This window comes from Leucoraja erinacea, chromosome 15 (genome assembly GCF_028641065.1).
Source record: "Leucoraja erinacea ecotype New England chromosome 15, Leri_hhj_1, whole genome shotgun sequence".
NCBI classification, from domain to species: Eukaryota; Metazoa; Chordata; class Chondrichthyes; order Rajiformes; family Rajidae; genus Leucoraja; species Leucoraja erinaceus.
In genome coordinates, this window is record NC_073391.1 from 18,506,472 (window position 1) to 18,527,154 (window position 20,683).

General features: G+C 41.5%; 1 protein-coding gene across 1 annotated transcript in view; it reads right to left on the minus strand.

The window, feature by feature from the left end:
• The window catches only part of LOC129704006 (uncharacterized), a 234,455-nt gene that overhangs the window by 23,414 nt on the left and 190,358 nt on the right, over nt 1–20,683 (minus strand). Inside the window, exons 19-25 of the mRNA XM_055646803.1 lie at nt 17,277–17,337; nt 16,637–16,862; nt 15,482–15,543; nt 15,086–15,201; nt 12,215–12,365; nt 9,404–9,541; nt 9,145–9,234 (exon numbers count right to left, since the gene is read on the minus strand). Coding sequence (XP_055502778.1) covers nt 9,145–9,234; nt 9,404–9,541; nt 12,215–12,365; nt 15,086–15,201; nt 15,482–15,543; nt 16,637–16,862; nt 17,277–17,337 — 844 coding nt within the window. The remainder of the gene's footprint in view (nt 1–9,144; nt 9,235–9,403; nt 9,542–12,214; nt 12,366–15,085; nt 15,202–15,481; nt 15,544–16,636; nt 16,863–17,276; nt 17,338–20,683) is intronic.

Sequence of the window (20,683 nt, forward strand, 5' to 3'; positions counted from 1 at the left end):
CATTTTTATTTTGTGCCCTGAAGATTTTAGGGAGCCAGAAATTATTGGATATATTGCAAAACTATCATTCCAGCAACCTAGTCAGGATGGTGGTGACATTCACAGACTAAACGTTTGACAACCGGTTACATTTATCTCTAAACGATAGAGTAGCAAAGGGTAATAATGGAAAATACAATCCCTCAGCTCTCTCAAAGTTTCCTCCTTCAGAAGTTAGTGCAGACTTTTGAAATTCCAAACGTATTGAAAGTCATTTTCATCTCTTCTGCCTGCATTACAACTCGGGGAGTGGTTGGTGTACTCAAATGGAATGAAAATGAAAACTGTACAGGTTGAGCAAGTCTTACATTCTGCTTGGAAAGGACATTACACCATGCAACCTATTATGAAGATCCACATTCTTCAGTTAGAGAATTTCACAAGTAGCTGAGGGATATCTTTATTCTCAATGCTGTTTGGGTTCCACCAAATTTCAAAGAATTTACTTGGAGATAATTTAGCATTACTTCTCACATGAAAAAAAAAATTTCCAGCTCGTTCCATATGCACACCAGCACATGTGAAAAACCAATGCCACAGGCTCCATTTTAATCCCTATCCCCCCTCACCATAAACTTTTGTTTCCTCTTTTCAGATTCCCCTACCCTTAGTTATGCCTCTCATGATTTTATAAACCTCCAAATGGTCAACTCAGCCTCAATTTCAGGGAAAACAGTCCCAGCCTATGCAGTCTTTTCTTAAAATACAAGCCCTCAAGTCCAGTGATATCTTATGCACTCTCATGAGCTTAATTATATCTTTCTTAACATAACCTGAACCCTAATGCACACAATAATCAAAGTGCGGTCTCATCAATGTCTTATACAGCTGAAACATGATGTCCCAACTCTTGTACTCAGTGCCCTGCCCAACAAAGGCAAGATGCATCTCTTTGCAAGATGCATTTTTTTTCACACAGAGAGTGGTGAATCTCTGGAACTCTCTGCCACAGCGGGTAGTTGAGGCCAGTTCATTGACTATATTTAAGAGGGAGTTAGATGTGACCCTTGTGGCTAAGGGGATCAGAGGGTATGGAGAGAAGGCAGGTACGGGATACTGAGTTGGATGATCAGCCATGATCATATTGAATGGCGGTGCAGGCTCGAAGGGCCGAATGGCCTACTCCTGCACCTAATTTCCATGTTTCTATGTTTCTATGTTTGCACTTACTGTATCTGTGTTAAACTCGATCTGCCATTCCTTTGCCCACTTTCCAAGTTGACCCACCTTGTGATGAGGTTGCTTTTCTCCACACTTGAAACACTGTTTCCCTTTGCATAGCTTCCTCAGGCATAACACAGACTTCCTCTCCCTCAATTAAGGCTAATTCCATGAAATCAGATCATGCATCCAGATCTTCTGTGCATTCTGAGGCAAGCACTGAAGTTCTGAACTTACTTTCAGATCTGGAATGTTGTGCCTCTGCTGGACTCGAGTTGAGCAGCAGAAATTAATCTGTCTGTGATGCCCAGTATTTATGGCTCTTGGAACATGGGCAATGTCTGACACAGACCTTCTGTGAACCAATTCATAGAAGATTGTAAGGTTGCTGATTTTAAAAAAGGATTCCATTTCTGAATAAACTAGATTAGCACTGCAATTGCCATCTACACAACAGACAACAAATATAACCATATAACCATATAATAATTACAGCACGGAAACAGGCCATCTCGGCCCTACAAGCCCGTGCTGAACAATTATTTTCGACTCGTCCCATCTACCTGCACTCAGACCATAACCCTCCATTCCTTTCCCATCCATATACCTATCCAATTTATTTTTAAATGATAAAATCGAACCTGCCTCCACCACTTCCACTGGAAGCTCATTCCACACAGCTACCACTCTCTGAGTAAAGAAGTTCCCCCTCATGTTACCCCTAAACATCTGTCCCTTAATTCTGAAGTCATGTCCTCTTGTGTGAATCTTCCCTACTCTCAAAGGGAAAAGCTTGTCCACATCAGCTCTGTCTATCCCTCTCATCATTTTAAAGACCTCTATCGTCCCCCCTTAATCTTCTGCATTCCAGAGAATAAAGACCTAACTTATTCAACCTTTCTCTGTAACTTAGTTGCTGAAACCCAGGCAACATTCTAGTAAATCTCCTCTGTACTCTCTCTATTTTGTTGACATCCTTCCTATAATTGGGCGACCAAAATTGTAAATTGTACACCATACTCCAGAATTGGACTCACTTGTACAATTTTAACATTACATCCCAACTTCTATACTCAATGCTCTGATTTATAAAGGCAAGCATACCAAAAGCTCTCTTTACCACCCTATCTACATGAGATTCCACCTTCAGGGAACTATGCACAGTTATTCCTAGATCCCTCTGTTCAACTGCATTCCTTAATTCGCTACCATTTACCATGTACGTCCTATTTTGATTTGTCCTGCCAAGATGTAGCACCTCACACTTATCAGCATTAAACTCCATCTGCCATCTTTCAGCCCATTCTTCCAAATGGCCTAAATCTCTCTGTAGACTTTGGAAATCTACTTCATTATCCACAACACCACCTATCTTAGTATCATCTGCATACTTACTAATCCAATTTACCACACCTTCATCCAGATCATTGATGTACATGACAAACAGCAGTGGACCCAACACAGATCCCTGAGGCACCCCACTAGTCACCTGCCTCCAACCTGACAAACAGCCATCCACCATTACTCTCTGGCGTCTCCCATTCAGCCACTGTTGAATCCATCTTGCTACTCCTGCATTTATACCCAACAATTGAACCTTCTTAACCAACCTTCCATGAGTAACCTTGTCAAAGGCCTTACTAAAGTCCATATAGACAACATCCACTGCTTTACCCTCATCAATTTCACTATTAACCTCTGCAAAAAATTCAAGAAGATTAGTCAAACATGACCTTCCAGACACAAATCCATGTTGACTGTTCCTAATCAGACCCTGTTTATCCAGATGCTTATATATATTATCTCTAAGTATTTTTTCCATTAATTTGCCCACCACTGAAGTCAAACTAACAGGCCTATAATTGCTAGGTTTACTCTTAGAACCCTTTTTAAACAATGGAACAATATGCGCAGTACGCCAATCCTCGGGCACTATTCCCATTTCGAATGACATTTGAAATATTTCTGTCATAGCCCCTGCTATTTCTACACTAACTTGCCTCAATGTCCTAGGGAATATCCTGTCCGGACCTGGAGACTTATCCACTTTTATATTTTTCAAAAGTGTCAGTACTTTTTCTTTGAATCTCATAGTATCCATCGCTACTCTACTTGTTTCCCTTATCTCACATAATTCAATATCCTTCTCCTTGGTGAACACCGAAGAAAAGAAATTGCTCAATATCTCCCCCATCTCTTTTGGCTCTGCAGATAGCTGTCCACTCTGTCTCTCCAATGGACCAATTTTATCCCTCGTTATCCTTTTGCTATTAATATAGCTGTAGAAACCATTTGGATTTACTTTCACCTTACTTGCCAAAGCAACCTCATATCTTCTTTTAGCTTTTCTAATTTCTTTCTTAAGATTCTTTTTACATTCCTTATACTCCTCTAGCACCTCATTCACTCCATGCTGCCTATAACTATTGTAGATCTATCTCTTTTTCTGAACCGTGTCCAATTTCCCTTGAAAACCATGGCTCTTTCCAATTTTTACTATTTCCTTTCAACCGAACAGCGACATAAAGATTCTGTACTTTTAAAATTTCCCCTTTAAATGTCCTCCATTTCTCTTCTACATCCTTCCCATAAAACAAAATGTCCCAATTCACTCCTTTTAAATCCTTTCGCATCTCATCAAAGTTAGCCTTTCTCCAATCAAAAATCTCAACCCTAGATCCAGTTCTGACCCTCTCATAATTATATTGAAACTAATGGTATTGTGATCACTGGACCCGAAGTGCTCCCCAACGCAAACCTCCGCCACCTGTCCCGTCTCATTTCCTAACAGGAGGTCCAGCACTGCCCCTTCTCTAGTAGGTACCTCTATGTATTGCTGCAAAAAACTATCCTGCACACATTTTACAAACTCCAAACCATCCAGCCCATTTACAGAATGTGTTTCCCAGTCTATGTGTGGAAAATTGAAATCTCCCACAATCACTACCTTGTGCTTACTACTAATATCTGCTATCTCCTTACATATTTGCTCTTCCAATTCTCGCTCCCCATTTGGCGGTCTATAATACACCCCTATAAGTGTTGCTACACCTTTCCCACTTCTCAGTTCCACCCAAATAGCCTCCCTAGACGAGCCCTCCAATCTATCCTGCCAAAGCACTGCTGTAATATCTTCCCTGACAAGCAATGCAACACCTCCACCTCTTGCCCCTCCAATTCTATCACACCTGAAGCAACGAAATCCTGGAATATTTAGTTTCCAATCACAGCCCTCCTGCAACCATGTTTCACTGATCGCCACAACATCATACTTCCAGGTATCAATCCAGGCTCTAAGCTCATCCACCTTTCTTACAATGCTCCTAGCATTAAAATATACACATTTAAGAAACCCACCGCCTCTTATTCTCTGTTTATTTTACTTTTTCTTCTTTCTCCCCTAGATTTTGGGTCCAAGTGCTTCCCTTCTCTGCCTCCTGCCTCACACTCTGTCCACTAGCTTTCTCCACATGAGTCCCTCCACCCAACCATTCTAGTTTAAAGTCTCCCCAGTAGCCTTTGCAAATCTCCCCGCCAGGATATTGGTCCCCTTCGGGTTCAAGTGCAACCCATCCTTTCTGTACAAGTCATACCTTCCCCAAAAGAGGTCCCAATGATCTAGAAACTTGAATCCCTGCCCACTGCACCAGTCCTTCAGCCACGCATTTGTCCTCCAGCTCGCTCCATTCCTACTCTCACTGTCGCGTGGCACAGGCAGTAATCCTGAGATTGTTACTTTTTTGGTCCTTTTCCTTAACTCTCCTCCCAACTCCCTAAATTCTCCCTTCAGGACCTCTTCTCTTTTTTTACCTATGTCATTGGTACCTATATGTACCACGACCTCAGGCTCCTCTCCCTCTGATTTCAGGATATCTTGGACGTGTTGAGACACATCCGAGAACCTGGCACCAGGGAGGCAGACTACCATCCGGGTCTCCCGACTGCGTCCACAGAATTGCCTATCCGACCCCCTAACTATAGAGTCCCCAATCACTATTGCCCTCCTCTTTTTTTTCCCTACCTTTCTGAGCAACAGGGCCGGTCTCTGTGCCGGAGGCCCGGCCGCTGTCGCTACCCCCGGGCAGGCTGTCCTCCCCAACCGTACTCAAACAGCAGTACTTATTTTCAAGGTGTACAGACACTGGGGTACTCACTCGTCCCTGCCTCTGCCCCTTGCCCTTCCTAAGCGTGACCCACATGTCTGTCTCCCGTGGTTTTGGAATGACCACCTCCCTATAACTACTCTCTATGACCTCCTCACTTTCCCTGACTAGACGGAGGTCATCGAGCTGCTGCTCCAGGTTCCCAATACGGTCCCTTAGGAGCCCCATCTCGATGCACCTGGCGCAGATGTGGACGTCTGTAAGGCCGTCAGATTCCTTGATCTCCCACATCTGACATCCAGAACAGCAAACTGCCCTGGCACTCATACTCCCCTCTTACCTAGTCATTTAATAACAAACCAGTCATTTCTGGACTCCTTAACGGAGCCTCATTTTTAATTTTATTTCCAGAATATTAAAAGAAAAGAAAAATATTAATGAGGAGCCCCCAGCAGGTTTGCAACCTTTCCCATCTGATATTGTTGAACAATTCTGGATACATTTTCCTACCAGCAGATAAACATTTATTGCACACAAACATCACTTATATATCAAAGTTCCTGGCAATCATCTGCCTATTGTTCACTGAGCTCGTAAATTCCCAGAAATTGGGTACTAGCGCCATAGGTTACTGATTCAGATTCTGCAATCACAACAAAGGTGGAACTATTGGCTGTTACTCACATTATCACATGAAGCTGCTTCAGTATTTCTGCAACCCGTTATTTAATGTAAAAAGCACAGGGCCACTTTCATAGAATTGGACCTCCTCTGCAACTTTCTTTATTACAGCAATAAACAGGACTGCCATAAACTTCTGGTACTTATAAATATGCTATAAAACATCCAAATAATGTTATGCTTACCAGAGGTTTAGGTAAATTTTTGACAGAGCAAAAAATTATAGTTAATGCTTTTCAAACTTAAAAGGTAATTTTTTTGTGATTTTTATGTGTTTATTTCAAAATGCAAGGAATTTTAATTTAGTTTCATTTTATATTTCATAGACCAAGGTGAACCCGTTGGGTCCCGTCCCTTCAAAGCACGGTTGTGCGGGCTGGGGGGGCTCCAGCGTCACACACACACTATCCACCCCCACACACACAGGGGAGGGGAGGGGGGGGGAGAGGGGAGGAGAGGAGGGGAGGGGAGAAGGGGGGGGGGGGGGGGAGGGAGAGGGAGGGGGGGGGAGAGGGGGAGAGGGGGGGGGGGGAGAGAATGGGGGAGGGGGGGGGGAGGGGGAGCGGAGAGGGGAAGGGGGGTGGGGAGAGGAGGGGGGGAGGGGGACAAAGAGGAGGTGGGAGAGAGAGAGGAGGGGGGAGAGAGGGGGGGGGAGGGGGGAGAGGGGAGAGGGGTGGAGAGAGGGGGGGAGGGGGAGGAGGAGAGAGAGGGGCGGAGAGAGGGGGGTAGAGAGGGGGGGAGGGAGAGAGAAGGGGAGAGAGGAGGGAGAGAGGAGAGGGGGAGGAGAGAGGAGGGGGAGAGGAGGGGGAGAGAGGAGGGGGGGGGAGGAGGAGGAGAGGAGAGAGGGGGAGAGAGGGTAGAGGGAGAGAGAGGTTGGAGCGGGGGGAGAGGAGGAGGGCTGGAGAGGGTGGAGAGGGAGAGAGGGGAGAGGGGGGGTGGAGGGGAGGGGTGAGGGAGAGAGGGAGGTGGGAGAGAATGTAAAGGGGGAGTGGGAGTGGAGGGGGTGGGGGGGGGAGGGTGGTGACCCCACTCCTGGAAAACAGTGCCCAGCAGGCTGAGCGTTGAAAACTCTGCGCCGCTTGCTTCAGCAGTTACATTTTTAAAAGATGTCAGATTGGTGAACAATTTTAGTAACAAAACTGGAAATAAAGAATCTAATTTTCAGATGAGGGGATTTTTGAAATCATGAGCTAAATCTCTACAGGAATATGTAAACATTTCACCGTTACAGCATCGGGTTTTCAAGGTAGCAGATTTTTTAAATATGTCAGATTGGTGAACAATTTTAGTAAAAAACTCGGGAAATAATGAATCACATTTTCAGATGAGGGGATTTTTGAAATCATGAAGTAAATCTCTACAGGAATATGTAAAAATTTCACTGTTACTGCGTCGGGTTTTTGCGGAGATGTGAATCACATATGAAAACACACACCCACACACACACACCCAAGATCAGAGTTTTATACGTTACATGATGATTCTGGTCTTTACCTAGTAAAGTGCAATTTGTTAGTTACTAATTATGCTTGTTGCTTCCTGATATGGAGTGAGATGGTTTTCATATATGTGATTGGTTTTCCAAGGAGTTTAATGGTATTACATTTTTTAATTATCAAATATCCTGTTGAATTACAGTTTGGCAACAGCAAGCATTGGAAAAGGATAGCTTCTCACTTGGTCCTTTGAAGGGTTTTCTTCAATGTCTATGCTACAGCTTTGGTGTGGACTGTAAATTCTAGGCTATTTCACTGCCTTTTTCATTCCATGAAATAAGCATTCTCTCCAGTAATTTACTTGTTTAATCACATTGTGTGAGAGTCTGACACAGGAAAAAGTGTAGTAAAAACTGAAGAGTTGCATTTCTGGGTATAAATAGTCAAAAATGAATATAATATTAACTGTGAGAAAAATGAATATGGCCTTCATCAGCCAGAGTATTGATATAGTGGTTTGGATGTTGTCTTGCAGTTGTATAAGATGTTGGTGTAGCCACATTTAGAGTATTGTGATTAGTTCTGGGCCCCGTGTTATAAGAAGGATGCTGTCTTGCTGGAAAGGGATGCTTGCAGATAATTTTAGTAAGAATCCATAACGTGCAATGAATTATATGTTATATTGCATTTCAAACCAAGCATGAGTCACATTTTTATGACAAACTGGGAACTTATCTGTCCTTATTTAATTTTGCTTATTGAAATCACAACACATAAACACTACGGTGGACATGGGAAAATATGAGCAAAATATCTGATAAAACTTTTATAACTATAAATGTTCCCATTTACTGAATTAAGTTTGGGAATCCATTAATGCATTGAAATTATAATGTTCATTACAATGGATTTGTTGAATTATCTATGTAACTTCATTGAAGCATAAAGAAAAAACCATATGGAAACAGGTCCTTCAGCCCATCATATCCATGCTGACCTTCAAGCACCCATTTATACTAATCTTACATGAATCCCCTATTTTTATTCCCCTTATGTGCTCATCTACTGTCCCCAATTTCTACCACTCACGAACGTGCCAAGATCAATTTACAGTGGCCAATTAACCTCCCAACCTCAACATCTTTGGGACATGGGCAGAGACCAGAAAACCTGGGAGGAAACCCACGCAGTCACAGGGAAAACCTGCAAACTCTGCACAGACAACACACAAGGTCAGGATCGAACCCAGGTCTCCAATGAGCCAACAGCCTTACCAGCTGTGTCACTGTGTCGCCCATTCCATATTATTTTGAAACCAACCATTTCTACCTAGAATTTGATAAGGTGTTTATCCTACCACTGTTCAAATTAGTGGAAGCCACAAGGAGGTTTCGGCCAAATCCAGCCTGCTAAGTACAGTGCTGAATTTGCTACTTGAATTTATTTAATGAACAAAGTCACAGTCCATTTCCTGTGGTGGAGAACATGAGGAAAATATCACGCTAAAACCAAAAGAGGGAATAACAGAATAACACCATATGCGAACATGCAATCAAGAAGGTAACGCATATAATCAGTAGATAAATGACATCTATGGAAGGGGCTTAGTTGGAAAATAGATAAAATAACTAGGACATGCTTGAAACAGTATGACGCTTTGACTAAATTAGTTCACATACTAGCCAGTGCACTACAAATATAACACTCCAGGCATTATGCGATACCTCATAATCTAAGGAGCTGCCGGGAGAGTTGGAAATCTGTTTGGCTAGCTTCAGTGCTTCTATCCTCATGGCTGCATACACTAGCTCTTCCTGCCATTGAATTGAACGGGAACAATCCGTAGAAAAGCAGTATTGGAAAAAAAAAATAGCGTAAGACTTTGACCGTGATCAAGTGTTGGCGAATAAACAGAAATAGATATGAAAATGAATGCAAACACAAATAGAGATGATTAATCATGAAATGATTTTCTGTACAAACCTGTAACTTGCTCGCAAACGCCGTAGGGTTTTTCTCAGCTGTGTCAGGCTGCAGATAGTCAAGCTCATCTACTTCTGTGTGTCCTATAATCCTACTTAACAAGGCATCTGCAGAGGCAATTGGTTCCTCAGGAGTTGTCTGTGCAGAAGGGTGGCAAGGTGCAATGTTTCAGGAACAAGGCATTTTTTGCAACCTAATCCTAAAACATACTTTATCTTGGGTGACTGGTAATTAAAGTAATAAATTACACTTCCTTGAAGTTGGGATACAAAAAAAAAGCCTTCAGAAGTTATTATCAAGACCAATCAGTCTTTTAAAGTAAATTTCTAAGTCTGATTTCTGCAATGATATTTCTTAATTCTAAAGTTAAAAGCAGAAATGAAACATTGATTAAAAAATGAACCTCAGTAGGTCATTCAAAATGCACACATTCTACTAACAATTGATTTTGAACATCTAGATGGTTTCCAAGTCCTGATTGGCCTGGGATGAATTCCAAGGCAATTGCTTGAAAAGTATGTTTTTGGAAAACCTTGTCAGAAATAAATTTGTTTTAGTTCTGAATGGTGGTGAGTGCCAATCTCTAAATATTACTCACCACCCTGTGTTGTTTCCAGGGAAACAATCAATACCACCATGTGTTTAACAATAGTGAATAAAAGCTACAGCATCTATTTCAAAGTATTGTTGCCTCTCTGTGTTTCCTGCAATAACTTTGTCTGAGACAAAATACTTTACACACGCTAAAAGTGGCCCCTGCATGACACTCAATGTGATCATTTAAACAACATTGAACTATCATGGACATCGGAAGTGCAGGAATTCAGAAAGATGAAAGAAAGTTGCTGAACTTGCATTAGCGGGTTTCTAATTCAGCAAAGGGCCATGCATAACTATTAAGTCTACAGTACCCAACACTGTTGGCTCCTGGGACTAATTTAAAAACAGAAAATGTTGTACTCAATTATATGACTTGAAACATTAACGCTGTATCTTTTCCCACAGATGTGGACTGATGGGCTGGGGGTTTCCAATATTTTCTGGGTTGTTTAGTTTAGAGACATAGCATGTCAACAGGCCCTTTGGCCCACTGAGTCCACGCCGACCATTGATCACCTGCTCACACTAATTATCTCATTTATCTCACACTGTTGTCTCATTTATGCATCCACTCCCTTGAGACTGGCGGCAATTTACAGAGGCCAATTAACCTACAAACCCGCATGTCTTTGGGATATGGGAAGAAACTGTAGCAACTGTAAAAAACCCATGCAGTCACATGAAGAACGTGCAAACTCCACACAGACAGCAATCGTGGTCAGGGTTTGAGCCCGGGTTTCTGGCACTGTGAGGCAGCAGCTCTACCAGCTGCACTACTGTGCCGGCCTTTGGTGGTCTGGTTGAATGCTTGAGGTACATGAACTATTCCTGTTCCTACTCGCCCTGGCTGGAGTAGACTATGCTCTTGGGTACCTAATTGTTTTTATTTTAGACTTCCTGCCTCTAGGTGTTTTGTTTTAGATTTTCTGTTGCCTGAGACTAATTTGCCTGACAATACTCCAAAAGAGTGTTCCACAGGAACTGACATAGGTTAATGTGTGACTGATGTCAAACATCACATCACAAGTGTAATGCAGGAAAAATGTTCCCCATGTTGGGGGAGTCCAGAACTAGTGGTCACAGTTTAAGAATAAGGGGTAGGCCATTTAGGACTGAGATGGGGAAAATCTTTTTCACCCAGAAAGTTGTGAATCTGTGGAATTCTCTGCCTCAGAAGGCAGTGGATGTCAATTCACTCGATGTTTTCAAGAAATAGATTTAGCTTTGAGGTCTAACAGAACCAAAGAATATGGGGGAAAAGCAGGAACAGGGTACTGATTTTGGGTGATCAGTCATGATCATATTGAATGACAGTGCTGGCACGAAGGGCCAAATGGCCTACTCCTGCACCTATTTTCAATGTTTCTAAGTGCAAGCGTGACTATGTTGAGATGTGTCTATTCCAAATATTAGGGATGGACCCAGAAATGGACATTATCATGTTCACTCATTCATAAAAACACTTTCATAATTTAGCACTGAAAAAAACCTATGTCTAATTTCAAGATTGAAAAGTAAATAGGGAACTATCTGAGAATGAGAGTTCAATTGTTTCATGCATGATGTAGACAGAAAAATATAATGAGGAAAAATAAGTGAAGTTAGAATAAAAGAGGCGAAAAAGGGAAGAGTAAGACATGTATATAATAATGTATATGTTTACATGAAAATAAATGTTAATAGAATGATAATCCACAATTTAAGCCATCGATTGCCAAAGCTAAAACATTAGGTTGGCCATGCATTAAAAAGGTACAACTGATTTTAATTATCAAGTTTATCATTGTGTGACAAAATGAAGTCAAAAATACCATTCAGTGGTTTTCTTAAAAGTCTTTTCCACTAAAATAATATTGCAAATAAGACCTGAAAGCAAGTGTGACCAATTGACAAAAATACACCATATGAAGGCAAGAAGGTTGGTAATAAGAAAAAAAGCCACTTATTCCTCAACTTTGATCTGTACTCTCAAAATAAATAATTTGCTTCATTAATGCTGTACTTTCCTGTATTGCAAAATTAGAGCAAAACTTGTTTATGAGGTACAGACCTATCTGACTGTATCAGGATATTGGGAAACTGATGGAAACGTATTATTCATTCTGCAACTAATTTTCATAGGATGAGAGTAGTTCAGCAGAGATACCAAAAATCAGAAACAGTAGCATGAGCAATTCTTTTATAAATTGATGTATTGAGAAAACTACCCACCAGATCGGACTTTGCAGAAGATGAGCTCAGGGAATCCACATCTTTCAGTTTATCAGATGAATGTAAATGTGCTTCTTGGCTGGATCGTATTCCTGAAAGCTTATTTGGAACAGGTGACAGTACACTATCCTCCACATCATCTAAACTTGATCTGGAAAACAATTCACAAAACACTCATGAAGTGTATAACAGGAAACATTTTTAATCAGATTATAACGAAAGGAGCATCTATAACAGACAGTAAATATGTACTCTCAGTAAGCAAAATGCATCACAGCACTCTAATTTGGCCAAATATGGAATTCAAATAATTTACATTTAAAGCATAATCTTGCTCTTTCCCAGGACAAAGTTAAATTCCAAATTACGCAGCTCATAATATTACACAGATGATGCCAACTGTACATAAATAATCACAGAATGAACTAGGAGATCTCCTGTTGCATGTGGGTTGAGTTCCACATCTAAGCTCAAATTTGTCTCAGCCTCTGTGCTGGATGATTTTCCTTCAATTAAAATTGAATGGACCAAAATTATTAGACAATCCCTAAAGAAATCCTATTCCTTCTTCCATAATTTTATTCCGCTCTCTAGGTTCAACAAGTTTTTATTTTTGCAAATTCAGCATCATTTTAGACATTGGGCTGAGCTTCTAACTCTACATCACTATTACCATTAAGAACATAACTTCCGCTTTTGTAATATTTAATAACTTGCCCTGCCTAAATTTTCTTCCATGTCTTTACTCCAGCCTTATTATTTTAATGACTCCTGGACCCTGGAACCATGTGATTTATTCTCCACATAATTAAATCCAGAACTCTGCTGACCTAGATCAAGATCAACAGATATGGAAGATCTTTCAATAATTCAATAAAATGCAAAATGAACGAAGTTAGGGCAATTCAATTTAAGTGTGCAGGAATTCTAATAGACAAATCCAATTGTATTGAAGAATTAATATTAGTCCGTGATACATTAAGGAATCTTTGTTATTTGTACATAAATATTCTTGCAGCAATAGTGGGGATAAATTTTCAGGTGACTTGGCAGTAGGTGGAGAGATTCTTGACAAGCAAAAAGAATGAACAGCTACTGAAGTTTGGAAGGCATGTGGAGTTAATCAGCCACTATCTTATTAAATGGTGGTGAACCCACAAGGGGCCAAGTAACTGTTTCTGTTCCTAATTTATAAATTCTCCATATTGTACTGTTTGCCTGAATCATTTATTTTGTATCTTTAGTTACGTTGAGTAAACAGCTGGGGGATGCTAGCAACAAGTAAAATATATGTTTGTGGGACTGAGCGCTCACATAAAAAAGACCATCACAAAAGAAAGATTTTATTGTTTTTAAATTAAATGCACAATTCCGATTCAGGATCCCAGCAACAACTACAATGCAACCTCTAACAATGAGCCGAGTTGTCCATGCGCTATGGGGAGAAGGCAGGCACGGGTTATTGATTGGGGACGATCAGCCATGATCACAATGAATGGCGGTGCTGGCTCGAAGGGCCGAATGGCCTCCTCCTGCACCTATTTTCTATGTTTCTATGCTCACTATGTCAACCAGCAGCTCAAAATAATGTTGGGATTTTACAACTGAATCCAATTTACAATTGAATTTAATTTGAATATGAATGCTAGTGGCTCATTTGTAAACTTGTTCGGAAAACAAGTTGTTAGCCAGTGAGCTTTACAGATGTAAAAATATCTGACAGGGCCAAGGTTTCTAGAAATGAGAAAAAAAAATGAACACTGACAGATTTTATAATTACTCAAACCATTTAGCTTCAATGACTTTATGATAAAAGAAAAATGTTTACAAGGAATTAAATTTAATTGTTTCAAGAAACGTTATTTCAACTCTAATCAAAATATAATTGTGAGAAACATAATTCAATTCAATTCAATTCAATTTATTTGTCATTTGGACCCCTTGAGGTCCAAACGAAATGACGTTTCTGCAGCTATCCATTACAAACAAATAGACCCAAGACACAACATAATTACATAAACATCCACCACATCGCTGTGATGGAAGGCCAAAAAAACATATCTCTCCACTGCACTCCCCCCCCTCCCCCCCCCCCCGATGTCAGAGTCAAAGTCAAAGCCCCTGGCTGGCGATGGCGATTGTCCCGCGGCCATTAAAGCCACGCCGGGTGGTGCGAGGTCGCACACCGGGACTTGGTGTTAGAGCCCCCGGCATGCGCTCGCAGAGTCCCGCGGCCATTCCAAGCCGCGCGGGGCGGTGCTGTAAGGCCCCGCTCCAGGAGCTCTTCGACCCCGCAACTCGGGCGGGAGAAGTCGCGTTGCGGGAGCCCTGAAAAGCGGTCTCCCTCCAGTGACCGCGAGCTCCCGGTGCCGCCGTCCGCCAGACCCGCAGTTGCAGCCTCCGAATCTCCGGAGGTCGGGCCGCAGCAGCAGCAGTGCTCCACCACCGCTCCCCCCGCTCCGGACTCGGCCAGCTCCGCGACGGTGAGGTGAGTCGTCGGCACCAGAGCCCCCGGTCTTCTTCTGTTGGAGGCCGCTCCTCGTTGCAGCCCCAACGACAACGGAGACCCGACAAAGAAAAGGTCGGGTCTCCCGTGCAGGGAGAGATTAAAAGTTACCCCCTGCCTCCCACGCCCCCCCCACACCCCACCCCCCACACACACACCCCAACAAAAAATAACAAAAACTACATAAAAACATAAACAAAAAATAACAAAAACGCAGACGGGCTGCAGAGGCCGCTGCTGACGAGAGTCGCGCCGCCTACTAATATAAGCAATTTAAAAGACACAGTTGTTTGAACATGAATACATCACAATGCTACATTTAATTTTCCACAAAACATTATTTAAGGTAGATTTTGAATACATACCCTGAACAAGGAGTAGCTGAAACAGATAATCTGAGAGGAGGACAGTTTATCGGACTTCCTTTCCGAGAATCAATCTTTAAGTACATGGACTGTTTTATTGCATTTGTGTCATGATGCTAAAAGAAACAAAAAACAGACTGATACTGATTTCAGTATTGGGTATAATAAGTTATTCAACTGTGATTCAACTGGGTTACATTAGAAAATTCAGCCACTTGAAATATGGACTAAGATGGTGGCACAGTGGATATTATCTTCTTACACACACTATAAATCTGTGCATCATGATGTGCAACATTTTGTTCAAATCATTATACCAAGTGACTTTTAAGTTACATAATAAATACATCCAGTACTACAACGTAGTGTTTGACTTTGGATGAAAGTGATACTTACAGGTGAAGATGAACCAAGCTTTTCCATGTACTCAATTTCTAATGATTGTTCATAATCCAACACTGTAAAAAAAAAGTTTAGGCCATGGAACGGAGCAAACCACATAAGTTCTGAACAAGGGATTTTATGCAACAGTTTCAATGCAGAGTAATATGTACAAAATCATACTGGCTGCAGCACACATTTAGAGATACAGCATGGAAACAGGCCCTTCAGCCCAACAAGTCCCTGCTGGCCAACAATCACACCGACACTAGTTCTATCCTACACACTACGGACAACTTACAGAAGCCAATTAACCTACAAACCTGCATGTCTTTGGAATGGGTGGAAACCGGAGCACCCAGAGAAACCCACGCGGTCAAAGGATGAACGTTCAAACTCCGACCAGAAAACGCCCATAGTCAGGATCGAACCTGGGTCCCTGGCGCTGTAAGGCAGCAACTCCACCACTGCGCCACTGTGTTGCCCTATTTGTTCTCCATGTGCATTATCCATAAAAACTTGGATGCATTAGGGAAGCAATATTCTCCATTCATTATTTTGCCTGTGTGGACCGATGCTTGATTCCCTCTCAGATTAATGGACATCGCCATTGAGGTTTTGATGCATTTGCCCAAATGATGACAGTTCGATTGAGGGCCAACAATATCATAATGGGTGGAATTTTCCAGGTAGGAAGCGGAGAGCTGTTTGTTTCATCCATCTCTCATTCCACAAGAAGCTCTTAGAATGGTACAACGTATGGAATCGGATCTTGTCCCATTTTCGAGGCCCAACTAGAGATCTGCCCAATTAATGTCCTTCTCTGGACGAAAGATTAGACTGCACTGTATGCACAACTGTACACAACACACTACTTAATCTTCATTATTTGTAGCCTTCAGAATTGAAATGTTGGTACGCATTAAATCATCTCAGTTGCATTCTATCCAAATGGCTGCTAATATTGTTTTCAAAAACTTACTAGGAGATCTATTTTATGGGATAGATTATACAATTATATCACAGGACAAAGGATGATGTATTCATTTGATTTTACAAAATACATCAAATGCAGAATACAAATCGACATAATTAAATTTAGGATCCAAATGAAATTAAAAATGTGTACTGAGATTACATAAAATAAATGTTAGTGCCTTTGAAACATACCCGCTGAAGAAAAGTTTTCATTTGCGAACTCAGAATTCTCATTCACGAATGCAGAAAGGTCCGAGGGCTGTGGATAATCAGGTTTCTCTTCGTCTAATTCAGACTGTATTCCAGAGTAGGTCCATTTCTGGTTTGTTCCTGAGGAGGCTAGTTTCTCTTCATCAGTGGCATGTTCCACCGTGCCAATTACTGGTGGTGTTTCTGGAGTAGTGAGTGGAGTTGAATCCTAAAACACGAATGTTACCAGTAAATACATTAATCTTGGTATCTAACTGAAGCAACATGGCCTGCCTAAAAGTTGACCAGCAGAAGCCAAGCATAGCCTTTGATGGACATTTAATGCATCTAAAGGGGAAATAAGGTACACACATGGATTTCCTAACTATTCTTGGGCTTTCAGGAAAATATTATTCCAGTCTAGATTTTCCTGTCTGTGATCGAGACCCACAATGAGGGCAAACATTACCTCATTCAAAATCCTAAATATATCAAATTAACATAGAATACTAATTCTATGAACCCTTTTGTTGTGTATAATTAGCTTTTTTTACATTCACCACCCTCCGTCGACTCCCCTTCCATTTCCATAATGGCAATGTAACATAAATTCTAGAATACATTCAAATCTGCATTTACTGACCTGTGACGGTGTTTCGGAGAGTGAGGTTCGCTTTGGAGATCTCTTCACCCTAAAAGTATTTCTGCAGGTAGAAGCAATGCATTTAAAATCTTCCAATGTACCATATTATTTGACAGAGAACAGTTAGAGATACTCGAGGGACCGATTAGCTGAATTTTAGATATACTCTTAAATTGCGACGGTCATTTAAACTCTTAAAATCCACAATCTCGTAAATATATTTAACATTTCTTTCTCAAATATAACACTGTGCTTCACTTTAACCTGCACCCTATCATAAATGGCCATATAAAAACAAGTTATTCGCAAGGGGATTCCTGGAGGAGCTGGGTTATTTCTTAGCATAACGATGTCACTCTGACATGAATAGCAAATATAGATCTGTCCCCAAGACTCTCCAAGAGATATATCCATCATTAGTTCGTAGCCTACGCTTTGCAAAGAGTGTCAAGAAGTTCAAATATAGTGAAATTCTCAGCACAGCTAGTCATAATATTATTTATTTCCGTTAACAAAAATGTAGAATTGTTACTGGCATGAACCTTAAGAAAATAGCGGGAACTGCTGGACAGAATCGCAGCATAATTGAAATCAGAAGAATGATCGGATCCAAATAGCATCTTGCCTGGTGCATTTAATACAACTCCACTTTAAACTTTTTTTTGCAGATGCCATGAGACAACTTCAAAAATAATTTCTGACCAAGGTGCAGCACAAGAGGATATTTAAATAAAGCTGTCTATGCTAATTTTTTTTAAAGAAAGACAATGAAAGCATTAGGTAATAAATAAAAACAGGCAAGTGCATCAGCAGCTCCTAAATGACAACAGCAGGACACAGGCACAGAGCAGAGGCAAGCACGCAGGACACAGATTTGGATGTACTTACAACAGAGAACAAAAATAACTTCATTCCTTCTACAGTTCTGTGACATAGAGACAGATACATAGAAAAGAGACGGGCAGCGAGAAAGAACTGGCAAGGAGAATATGGACAAACACAAGAGACATTTTTCTGGAAAGTAAGACAGATCCTTATAATCCAGACATGTACCATTCCTGTACTTGTGAATGGATCAGTCAGAACAATTCAAAACATTAAGACTGTAACAAGAGTCTTCTATGAAAAACATAGTTCATTTTTCGTACAAAAAAAAGGGTGGGAAACATAATTACTTCTCAATGCCAATAGCCAGATCATTTGCAATGTTGAAAATAATGTACAACCCTACGTATTTGTTTTTGCCAGGGTGGGTAACAACAACTTTTGAGAAGAAAATCTTTAAATGTATATAGGCAGTGGTAGGTATGTGACTTTGTGTTATGGCAATGTGTTCTTTACTTGGCAGTTGGGTGTAGGGTTATGATGATTAAGAGTACGTATTGCACTCAATCTATTTTTTGTATTGCTCCTACATTAAAACTCTTCTTCAGAGGCATTCTGTTGAGACTAGTAAAATTAGGTCCAGTGTGGACTTTAAGTTTGTTCTAAACTGGCTTAAATGATGTGTGTGTGTTTGGTTTTGGGTTCAATAACAGCAACAGGATGGAGCAAAACTGTGGAAACAATAAAAGCAACTATGTGTAGGAAGGAACTGCAGTTGCTGGTTTAAACCAAAGAGAGACACAAAATTCTGGAGTAACTCAGCGGGACAGGCAGCATCTCGGGAGAGAAGGAATGGGTGACATTTCAGGTCGAGACCCTTCTTGAGACTGAAATTAGGGGGGAGATACACAGATAAGGAAGTGTAAGGTGTGAAAATAAGACAAAGGGAATGAAGTTCAAGAAAGATCATTGTTAACTGGGATAAGCTAACAACAAAACAAACCAAGATAAAATGTAGCTGGAGACAGTAGGACTGGTTAGAGAGATTTTGGAAAGAGGGAGGGATGGAGAGAGGGAGGGAAAGCAAGGGTTTCGCTGCGGAACTGGCTGGGGTTTTTACCAACATCTTCACTACCTCCCTCTGTCAAAGCTCAGTACCCAATTGCTTCAAAGAATCCATTATCATCCCGGTTCCCAAGACCAAGACCATCTCCTGCCTCAATGACTACAGACCCATTGCCTTGACACCGGCAGTCATGAAATCATTTGAGCGCAACATACTCAATCACCTGAAAACTGTCCACCCCACACATGGACCCATACCAATTTGCATACAGAGCCAACAGGTCAGTTGAGGACACCGTCAACTTAGCAACTCATCACATTCTGAACCACCTGGAGTCCGCAAACACATATGCCCGCATCCTGTTCATGGATTTCAGCTCTGCATTCAATACAATAAACCCGGCCAAACTGTTCAATAAATTACTGGACATGAACATTGACCCATGCATCTGTCACTGGATTCACAGCTTTCTCTGGAACAGGCAACAAAGGGTGAGGATCAACAATAACACATCCTCCCCTCTGTTCCTCAGTACAGGCACACCCCAAGGCTGTGTTCTCTCACCCTGGCTATTCTCCCTTTACACAAACCAGCTCACATCCCACCACAGCTCCGTCAACCTGTACAAGTACGCTGACGACTCAACCATCATAGGATTCATCACCAATAACCAAGAAACTGAATACCGTGCACAGGTCAACCAAGCAGTGACCTGGTGCACAGACCATGATCTCTTACTCAATTCATCAAAAACAAAAGAACTCATCGACCCAAGACGCCAGCCATCCCCCAAAACTCCTGTGCTCATTAAAGGTGAATCCATCTCCATCACTGACACATTCAAACTCCTTGGAACCCACATCAGCAACAACCTCAAATGGAGGACAAACTCAGACCACATCTATGGAAAAGCCCAGCAAAGACTTTTCCATCTCAGACAGCTCAGGAAGTTCAGAGTAAGGTCTCATCTCATGCTCCGCTTCTATACAGCCATCATCGAAAGCATCCTCACTTCATCCATCAGTCTGGTTCGGCAGTCTCGACTCACTCTCCCGGAAGAAATTACAGCGCATCATCAACAGAGCATCAAAAATTATTGGCTTACCCCTGCCATCCCTTGAATCACTTGATCACAAACGGACACTACACAGAGCCCGCAAGATCATCTCTGATCCTACTCACCCTGCACACTATGCCTTTCAGCTATTGCCCTCTGGGAGGCGTTACAGGACAATTGCCTCCAAAACAAACCGCTTCAAAAACAGTTTCATTCCCACTGCAATTAACATTTTTAAACTCTGTACGGTGAGGAATAAGAATAAGCATGGCCCTTATGTATTATGTAATGCGTCTGTCTGTATGTATATCTATGCTATATGTTTAATGTTGATGAAATGTTGGAACCTGTACCGAGCTGTACTGATAACAAATTCCACCAGCCTGGCTGTGTGGTCATTAAAATACAATACAATACAATACAATACAATAACTCTGGGGTGTGAGCTGTAAGCTGATG